The sequence below is a fragment of the Diadema antillarum genome, unplaced genomic scaffold, assembly GCF_040938485.1.
Source record: "Diadema antillarum isolate AM-2024a unplaced genomic scaffold, OU_Dant_1.0 scf00000031, whole genome shotgun sequence".
In the NCBI taxonomy this organism is placed as follows: Eukaryota; Metazoa; Echinodermata; class Echinoidea; order Diadematoida; family Diadematidae; genus Diadema; species Diadema antillarum.
In genome coordinates, this window is record NW_027270920.1 from 845,918 (window position 1) to 856,983 (window position 11,066).

The window sequence follows — 11,066 nt, forward strand, 5'->3', positions numbered from 1 at the left end:
ACATGTTGTTCAGTGAGCTGCATTTTGTAAGGGAGAAAATTATGCAATCAATGGATCCATTTACGAAGCAACATACATGAATCTCAAAAACTTGATTGGTTCACATTTGATTTCTCTATTCGAATGACCCAGCTCTGATGTGATGTTACGTATCATAATTATGCTTATGTCAAGAATTGTCCTTAATTAAACAAGTATAGGCCTATGTGTGCGGAGACCATGGGCTTTTTGGTCTGTATATATTCTTTTGTTATTTCTGTGCTTAAGGCCTCAGCATTAGGACTGAAATTTTGAATAACGAATAATCCATTATGTCAATTTCATTAAATATCCTTCAACTATTATGGTGAGGTGTTATCACATTGTGTTATCGTGCGCTGTTGATGTATTGACGTGATATGGAATGGTTACAATGTTCTCCTTTTCTTGATTTTTGAATGTCTATATTCCGCTGTTTAATTACACTTTTCAAACTTCCGTTACATTGGCTCCTGACTTGCCTATGTTATTATGACAAATCCTTTCTAGGACCCATAATGGCAATAATAACAGCAGTTTGGAACGGTTTCAAAGTTATGTGATTACCCATCACAATAATTTGATAATTCTCTCTCTCTCTCTCCCTCTCCCCTCCCTCCCTCGTCTCTCTCCAATCCTCATTTTTTTTTTTTTTCTCATTCTCTTATCTCAAATTCTCTCATCTCTAAAATCTCCCTCTTTTTCTCCATCCGTTCTCCTTTAAAGGCTTCTCAAGTGTCAGACGCCCAGCTCGAAGGTATGACGCCCACATCGCATTCTTGCAATGTTTTGATTAGACCTTGCTAAAATGTCTTTTCGAGTGACTGCACCCGTAAAAGCAATGAACAGGTAAAGAGGAAATCCACTCCAAATATAAGCTAGTCTGATAAAACAGAGTACAATTTTACAAGTTCAACGGTAAAAATTGTAACTGAAATCGGATGAAAAATAAGAAAGTTACGAAATTTTGCAGTTTTGATAATTTCTCCAACACAGTTCTTGTACAGTGGGTATGAATATGCAAATGAGTAAACTAACCATGTCATACCCTCACAATTTTCTATTGATCGTGTCAAAAAAAAATATATATATGTATACATATATCACTGCAACGTCTGCAAGTCATTCTTCCGTCACAAACACACACACACACACATATGAAAATTCAATGTCTTTGTCATTGAAGTCTGAAACATGACGTTAGCCTGCTTGAATAACTTCAGAATAGTGATCAGTTTGATATAGGAGGTTTCGAGCCTCAGGCGTAACTGCGTTTTAATGAAAAACTGGATATTTCAAAATTTTATGAACAAACTATAGATGATAAGTTGTGAGGAAATGACATGCTCACTTTTCCATTTGCATATTCATGATGACTGTTCAAGAACTGTTTCCCCAAAATAGCCAAACTTCAAAATGTCATAACTTTCTTATATTTCATCCGATTTTATACCGTGGAACTCGTAATATTTTACTCCTTCTTATCAGACTAACTTTTATTTTGAGTTGTTTTTTCCCTTTAAAGGGATCGTACAGTTTTGGTTGAGACCTAATTTCGGGTCTCTAACATTTTTTTGATGAAATAATGAGAAACCTTCTATGAAATATGAAAGAGCATGTAATTCTATGACGAATACAATGTTTATTTGATGAAAATTAGTTTTGAAATGGCTGAGATATCCAAAAAAGAGCGATTCTAATGAAGTGTGGGACCCACACTTTATTACGATCGCTTTGTTTATCTTTGTTTTTGTATGTTTCAATCATTCCAAACCCGATTTTTATCAAATAAACTTTGAATTCCTCTTAAAATGGCACGCTCTGTACTATATCATCATGAATGTTTTCTTGGTATCTCGCAAAAAGTTAAAAGCCCAATTCTCATCTCCATCAATACTGTACCATTCCTTTAAAGTCGATCCTGACAACGTTTCCAAGGAGACGACTGCAGTCATGATAAAATAACATCAGTAAATGAATGGCTTGATTGCAAAACGAATTAGTTCCATTCTTGATAATTTGAGACGTTTGCGATTAATGTTGCTAAAAACAAGTTTGGAATTGTTTGTTTGTTTGTTTGTGTGTGTGTGTGTGTGTGTGTGTGCGTGCGTAACCCAAATGTTCTGAAGAAAAGAAATAATAAGAAAGTTGTTAAGAAATAAGGGAACGTACTTGGACACTTTCATTTGGCCACATAAGTGATGTGAAGGATGTCATGGATTATGATATAAGTCAACTTAAATTTCCATTACATTGGTCCTATTATTTCAATTTCAATTTTGTTCTCTTATTTCTCGATGGAGAATACATGAAATAATAAAATATGATAATGCATAATGTCCAGCTTGGATATGTAAAAGAAAAAAATACAACCAGTAGACAGGGGTCGATGTGTCAGTTTCAATCAAAGTAAAAGAATGCTATTGATAAATATGATGGAACTATACTAAAAAACGAAGCAGGTCCCAACAAAAGCCTAGTGTGAAGAACAGGATGAGGAGCACGGGTACAGCTAAATGTCAAACAAAAGAAAAATGACCATCAATACTCGGGGTTATATAGAACATTCTTCTCAATAAAATGAGAACAAGTAACCTCATGCTACACACTATAGCAGTTTTGACAGAGGAGTGACAATGTGAATGTGACATGGCTTTATTATTACGGCTTCAATTGAAAATGCACTGGAAGTGTCGAAAAATGAAAGACATGGATCAACAATTCCTATGTGATATACCAGCCAGCTGCAATGCAGCAGGGAAAAAAAAAGAAAGAAGGAGAAACTATAAAAATCATACAAAGCCTCGAGACTACCCTCTGATCTGGGCCGCTGATTTGATTCGAAATTATCTTGATTATCATGTTATCTATTTGTCCAAAACCTTGCTTTCATGCAGAATATCGCAAGGCCTTTGACAAGGCAGACAAGGATGGCAGTGGAAAGATTGACGTCAAAGAGTTTCAGCAGTTGGTCGTAGATCTCGGATTTAGGTACAACGAAGGCCAGCTGCGTGAGGTAGATACTGATGGTGAGTCATTCAATTAAAATCATCTTAATTCAAAAAGTTTCACTTTTTTTTTATCAGAATGTATAAAGAAATCTGTGAAATTTTACATAATTAATTTTCTTTTCGAATGTAAACACAGACAAGCGAAGAAGGTGTGTGTGTGCGTTTATGTGTGCGGGAGGGGTGTAATATGCATATGTGTAAAATTAAGTTTGTATAAATATAGGGAAAATGTTTAAGGATTATGTTATTTTGATGAAAAATACATACGACTTATTGCGTATTTTCAAAGAGTAGGGTTATCATGGTTATGCAGTGAGGAAATCGAAAAAGTCTGACCACTGAGATAAAATCATTCGGATTCTTTTTTTTTGGGGGGGGGGGGGGTTGGGGATTGTGCAAGAATTGTGGCAAATTGTTATTCAGAGATTGAATTTAGAGGAGTTGTAAAATATGTGTTGGGATATTATTTATACATATCAATTTGAATGACGTAATGAAATAATAGGGAGAGTAGAAGAAGAAAATAAGTAGCGAAAAAAAAAAAGGAACAGTTAGCTTGTATTTGTCAAATAAAGTGGGATCATGATACGAGCCCATGGTGGAATGTTGAAAATGAAGGGTGCATTTTTTTTTTTTTTTTTGCTTATAGTTGTATTTGAGAGTTAGCGATTGTTTTTGTTGTTGTTGTTGTTGCTGGTTTTTGGGATTTATTGTATTGTATAAGTATAGGTTAGATTTATTCAGGTGTGAGTAGAAACTTAAAACTGAGGACTGAAAACATGTAGGGGCGGGTTGGATATGTGTGTGTGTGTGTGTGTGTGTGTGTGTTAAAAACAGATTTCATTTGGAAGCTTCATTATGTAAGACTTGACACGCCATTGTATCATGTTATTGTATAATGTTGTTTGTCGTTGTGAATGCGATTTTATGGCATTGAACGAAATGAGAACACAGAATCAGTATGATACACGTTATAAATTAGTTTGCTCTTTGAATTTTTGTTTTTTTAAAACCATTCATAAAACTATGAATGAGAACATAAATGTGATTATATTTTCTGAATGTAAGATTTGTCAGATAAAATAGGACCCTATATATTTATATCTATTTCCGCTTGACCTGCTTATTTGTAATTAGAGCTGTAATAATTTACCCCCAAATTTCATGATATAATTATTTCTTCCAAATAGGTGCACATACTGTCCCACTCGACGATCGAATGCATTTCATGTCCCCTTTATGAGGCCTATATGCTATAGGCCCTACCCAAATCACATTAATATCTTATCAATACCGGACCAATGCAGAATTTACTTCAATTCAATACAAACCGAGAACATGTTTGCCTTTTACACACAAGCCTAGATAACCGAATATCAATACATATGTACCTTTTTCTTTTCCTTTTTTTTTCGATATGCATACATGATGCATGTTTTGCGCATTTTCTTTTTTTCTTCTCTTTCAAGACTGTCGTATCTTCAAGCTATATGCTTATTTGACGACAGTCTTCTGCATTCACACTCCCAATACGTCATGTACCATAATTCCGTCGGATCATTGATTCACTTTGTCCCGAGCGGTTCCCAATAGACGTGTTCTCTTATTCTTTTCTTTAATCTCTATACATGTACATCTCAGTTAAGTTTGGATGTACAAACTGTGTGTTTTATTGTTTCGAACAAAAAGAAGGAATGACTGTATTTCATTGTAATATAATTATGTTCAATGCAGAAAATTCCCAATAAATCTATTTGAATTGAAAAAAAAAATACGTATAAACCTTAGAATTTCACCTGTCTCGGGGATGGAGTGCAAGGCGTGTCCACACACCTCTCCCCTTCCTTCTCTAGCCCTTCCTCCTTCTCTTTGACCTTCGTTGTGTTGTAATTTCACCTTGTTGTTTGTTCTTCTTTATTTACACCATTGCATCTTTTGTCTGTCTACGTGTTAATTCTCTCCTTTCTTTTTTTTTTATAGCAGTAGTACGCTTGCTTGTATTGTTGTTTTTGTCACAATATCATTTGGTACACGCGACTCAGTAAAGTGTCTGTACCGTAACATTAATCTTTTTATATTTTTGTTAGTCTATATATCATCTACATTAACTACATCAGTTATGAAAAAAAAGTTCTTGTTGTGGATGAATATCTTTGAATATAATATTGATATATCTTTTTTGGGGTTCCACGTATTTCAAGCTCTGCTTTTTAGTAGATTACTCTTTTCCGTTCATACATTTATTTATTTATTTTATCTATTTATTTATTTTAATTCTTTTTTGGGGGGTCTCTGTATATATTGTTTCTTTAAAAAAAATGTTTGTCTATTTGTATCAAACTTCATGATTAGTATTTCTTACAAAATAATGTTAACAATATGATTTATTAATACTTTGTATGATACTTTGTATTTATATTACCTGCTGTTGCTGGATAGAAATAAGAGCACGTACATTGAATTGAAATTGAATTGCCCTTCACACACCGGTTTGTATAAAAATCAAGTTTCTCATGCATACTCAACGCCGCACCACATTCGAATTGGTTATTCTCATCTGTATATTTTGTTCACAGGAAACAAAATGATTGACTTCGATGAATTCCTTTGTATGATGGAGAAGATAAGACCTACGACAATGAGTGAGAGACAAAGAGACAGGGCTGTGGAGATGTTTAAGCAATACGACAAGGACGGAAATGGCCTCATCACGTACGTATACAAGAACAATAATATTCTTCGCGGCATATTCTTTCCATTTCGATTTTGCGTCACAATATAAGCACTTTTTCTCGTTGTATTACCCAGGAAATCACAAATAAAAAGGGAATATCATTCAAAATAGTGCTAATTATAACGCCTGTGGGCCAACTGATTTATAGAAGAACACACTGGCGATGTAATGATTAATTTTCGTCATCAAATACTGCTCAGTCGAACCCTGCTGGAAAGAACACAACGTCCAACAGTGTGTTCGTACTGTCTTCACAATACTTGTAGTCGACTGCGTCTGAAAATTATTTCACGCTGTAGGTGTGGTATTCAAGGGCGTCGGAAACGGGGAGGGGGCACGAGAGGGTACTTGCCTGCCCCCCCTTTTTTTTTTTTGGGGGGGGGGGAGGGTGTGGTTGTGTCCCTGTATATCATAATTAATTACTTAAAGCACAACAAAGGCACTGTTCTTGTCTAAAAATTGTCAATTTCATAACTATAACATGCAAATTTTTCGCCCCTTAGCGGGGCACTTGCGCTTTTAAGTCAATTTAGTGTATACACTACTATCTATATATAGATGGTAGCCTCGCTTCCTTCGACGAGTATGCCCCCTGAAACGTATACCCTTAGTAAACCCATTTATTTTTCTTTGATTTTTTTTTAAAGCCTTCTAGCAAATTAGAATATTTTGCATTGCTCGAACAACGCATTCACGTGTGTATAAATAAATGTTTCTGAATGGATACTGCACGACAAATGCGACTTCTGTTATTTTGAGTCAATAAAGGGTGATACAAAATTTTGTTGATCAGACGTGAAAATATACATACATTCACGAGGGCTTGCTCTCTCTACCCGTATACTCAGTAAAATTGATAGTTTTCAAAAGTTATGATCACAGTTCTTCTTTAGTCCTTTATATTACCATTATAATAGGGAGTTTTCGCAAGCACGACGCAGCCGGTATTTGAACGTGCCGTGTGTAAAATTTGCTTCTGCGCATGATCAAATCCAAGAAATGTCCCGTCCTGGGGAAAACGAGTACTGTATTCGGCCAAAATAGCGTTCGGTCCCGATGCTGGGCAGGAGTGAGCCAGCTAACCAGCCAGCCAATCAGCGATCTTGTCCCCACGCCTCCGTCCTAACAGGAAAGCGAAACTGCTTAGATATGGGGACGGGAGTCCGAGTGACTGTCCACAGAACTCTTCCGCGTATTCTCGGTCTTCCCGTCCTGTCGTGTAGCGAAAACTCACCACGGAGGTGGGTTCCACCTCACTGGTATCACGTATAGGGATGGCGAAAAGTAATTACCATCACAAAGACATATCTCCCTTTATGAAAGTGGCTGGTGATTATGCAATTGCCAGTTGTCAATTGTATTCCTGTCTGCGCGGAAGATCCAGTGTGGCACATACACCATGCATCGGTTCAAAGGAAATAAGACAGTTGTGACTCCATTCTCTTGAACCTCCTTGGTCTAACTTTCTCCGCTGATTACTCCCGTGTATCGCTATACAGGGAAGCTGAACTGAGCGCGGGGCTGAACGGTATCTTCTCCGATGACGAGATCAAGAAATTGATCGCTGACTTCGACAAGAACGCTGATGGGAAATTAAACTACTTAGGTAGGTGCATTTAGGACAAGTCCACCTTCATATACATATAAATTGAGTGAATGCAGCAATATTAGTAGAACACATCAGTGAAAGTTTGGGGGAAATCGAACGATCCATTCAAAAGTTGTCACTTTTCAAAGAAAAAATAGGGAAGTTATGACATTTTGAAATTTCTCTTTTTTTTTCGGAAGATATACCTCTTTATCAGTCGCTATGAATATTCAAATTAGCGAGTTGACGATGTCATGCTCTTACAATTTCTGGGAACAAGTATGGGAACATTTACTTCCTTCTTGTACTACCTAAAAATCAATAAACAAACAAACAAACAGACAAACCCGAATTTCATATGTAACATACATGAAAGATTGTTGGGGTATGACATCATCATAGCTCATTTGTGTATTCATAAGGACTGGTCAATAAATATTTTGGGAAAAACGTGAAATTTCAAAAGGCCAAATGTTCCTTATTTCTTATCTGATTGCTGTAATTTTTGTATCGTTCTGTAGGAGATATTTTTTCTCTTTCTTTTGAAGTTTATTTCTTTTTTTTGCGATGGATTTCCTCTTTAATGTTGATCAAGTTGGATTTTAGAAAGGGAAAAACATCGAGGAGGCCATTCCATTGATTGATAACATGTTTATATATATACGTATATATATATATTTATATATGTATATAATATATATATTATATATATTACATTGAGATGTGGCTTATCTGCTTATACATGTTATTTGTATTTAATCATTTAGCTGTTTATGACATCAGAAATTTGAATAGTTTGAATAGTATGCAATATTAACAGCTTGTTACTTGATTTAATGAAGCCTGCGTGCTAACATTTTCAGAACTATACAATATAGTCAATTACATATTTTAGGATAAAATATCACTGACACTCACCCACCTGTCTAAATATAATACACATTCTTGGTTCAAGTTGTGTGACACTGATCTGTTTGTATAGATTAACTATTCCTTTCCTATGTCTCAGCCCTTTTCTTCTCTTTTTATACCCATGAATTCGGATCCTTCACACATTGATCACTGGTCGTCACTCAGGCAAATTCACAAAGACGAACAGAGAAACAAACAAACAAACAAACAAACAAACAAATCAAACAAACAAACAAGCAAACAAACAAACAGTGTGGGGAAAATGTATATATCAAAGAGTCACTCGCTCAACTATTTAGCACTGACAGGATGAGATTCATGTTGATCAGCTGTGTGATGTTTATACTCCTCAGCTTTACTTGTATTTTATTTCTCTACCTGCAGAGTTTATAGCAATGATGAATGACATGTAAGGACATGCTGTGTGAACTGCAGACAGCTCGAAAGGAGTCTTGACCACCTGGAAATGGCGCCCTCGCACTCTCAAACTTCTCCAGCAAAAGTATACCACAATGTGCACAGAAGTTTGGAGCATCGCTGTTTTTACTTTCCAATAAAGTTGATGGGCTTTTTTGGCAATATTTCTCACTACTTTTTACAAGTACTATTCTCAACATTTCTCTTAATCTTTGAATTGTCTCTTTGAGAGAAACTATTTCGTATCTTCGTAGAAGATCTTTCGGCAATGCTATTTGGTCTTTTCAGTTTTCAAAACATTACATACCTTGGTGAAAATCATTCCCTCCTCATGATTATGGAAGCTACTGAATACTAGTAATGTATAAATGAGAGGTCGGTTGTACGTTTGCTATAGGGAATGCATTGTTATGAGATCACGTTAATAAATATTCTATAAGTCTCTCGAGTCATTTTGTACATTCATAGCTGATTATCAAAACGTGTTATGATTTTACCCTTTCAAGGGAGAAGAAACGAGAAGAGAAAGAGATACGATGTGTGTGTGTGCATGTATGTGTGTATGTGCTTATAATACGATATGTAATATATATCGTATATATGTCGTGTGAGTGTGTATATGCTTGTCCTAGTGTGTTTGTGCAATTCTGTTTAATCATGAAAAAACAACAACAAAAGAATTAGTCTTATTCAAAATAGTTTGCCCAATTCCATTAAGTGTTGATCTAGATTAAACTATACTTTAAACGGTTAAAAAATTATTATCATTATCACAATAAGCCACCTAAGACCTTAAAGATTTAGGATTGTCTCCACGTTTGAGATCATGGTGATAATATGTCTCAAGAGGGCAGGTCTAAAGAAAAGAAAAGAAAAGAAAAGAAGAAGAAGAAGATGATGAAGAATAAGAAAAATAAAGGAATATATCCTAGGAACTCATACATTATGAAATATTATAGTCTCAACATGCATGAGCTCATAAATAATGCCTTATAGATACCAATCTTGAAACACATGCACATAACACAAACACTAGGGGATCAGGAAACAAAGTATGCCTATATTAGAGAGATTATCTGAACCAAAACATACAACAAAAAGAGGCAGTTTACATCCAGTTGAGAACATATCAACACTTTTAATAAAAACTACACCTCTGCAACAAAGAAATAAATAAAGAGTACTATAGTTTCTGTATAATTATACGTATAAAATTTTAGAAAATGTGTGTGTGCGTGCGCGCGTGTGTATGTGTGTGTGTGTGTGTGTGTGTGTGTGTGTGTGTGTGTGTGTGTAAGTGACTTTTTTTCTTCCTGCCGGAGACCTACCCCCATCTATATGGGGGTCATCCCACTAGACCGACACCCACGAGTCGTACAGCCCACGAGTTCGACATTGAAAACAGGTCCATGAGTCATACAGCTCACGAGTCATACAGCCCATGAGTTCGACACTAAGCAAAATAAAGCCCGTGAGTTCGACACGTTATAGGTAAAAACAGCCCACGAGTTCGACAGATATATAGCATGGGGCTTAATGTGTCGGTCTCGTGGGCCTTGTTAGCTTAGTGTCGAACTGTTACAAAGGACTGTATATGACTCGTGAGCTGTATAACTCATGGGCTGATGACTTGTGAGCTGTATGACTCTTGGGCTGTATGACTCGTGGGTGTCGGTCTCGTGACGTGCACCCCTTTAAACAGCCTAAAAAATGGACACAGACAATATGACACAAACAGATCTAGAGCAGTAGGACTACATAGGCATGCCAAATGAGAATTCATAGTTGATTTTTTTTTTTTAACAGACAGGTTACAGTGAAATCCTTGACATTGCAATTTCAATAAAGTCAAGCCACACAAACATGACAAATGGTCATGATGAGATGAGCACCGATTTTTTTTTTTTTTTTTTTGGTGGTAGAAATGACACAGATTAGTACAGTTATGTTTATATTCGTAGCTTGCCGTTATCAACTGGCATATTTCCGAACGTGTGTGAAATTGCTATACTGTAGTTGTTTCAACACGCAAAAAGAAAAAAAAAAGAGGGCTCCTCTCTTGTTTCAAGTTATTATCTCTATTCTTGAGGTGTGAGTTTTCATCAATTCTCCCTCTACAAACTATAATCAATTTGTAAGATCACAACTGCTGATCCATAATTCAACAAACATGGCGGAAATGCTTTCTCCATTTTCCTAGCTATTCTAAACTTATAGAAAGGCTTGCCTGTAACAGACTATTTTTGTTGATACAAAATTATATGCTGAATCAAGACTAACAATGATGGTTTGCTGAAAATTCCATTCCACATTTGCACAGGGCACCAACTCATTAGCAAGATCGTGAAGTGGTTTAAAGATTACATGTATTTGTCAGATAGAAAGC

General features: G+C 35.8%; 1 protein-coding gene across 1 annotated transcript; it reads left to right on the plus strand.

Annotated features, from left to right (window-relative positions):
• The first annotated feature begins 219 nt into the window (after positions 1 to 219).
• LOC139741656 (uncharacterized) lies at positions 220 to 8,676 on the plus strand. Its single transcript, XM_071652239.1, has 6 exons — positions 220 to 231; positions 745 to 775; positions 2,916 to 3,047; positions 5,606 to 5,741; positions 7,263 to 7,369; positions 8,648 to 8,676. The coding sequence occupies exons 1-6, from the start codon at positions 220 to 222 to the stop codon at positions 8,674 to 8,676; spliced, it is 447 nt and encodes a 148-aa protein (XP_071508340.1).
• The last annotated feature ends 2,390 nt before the right edge of the window (positions 8,677 to 11,066 follow it).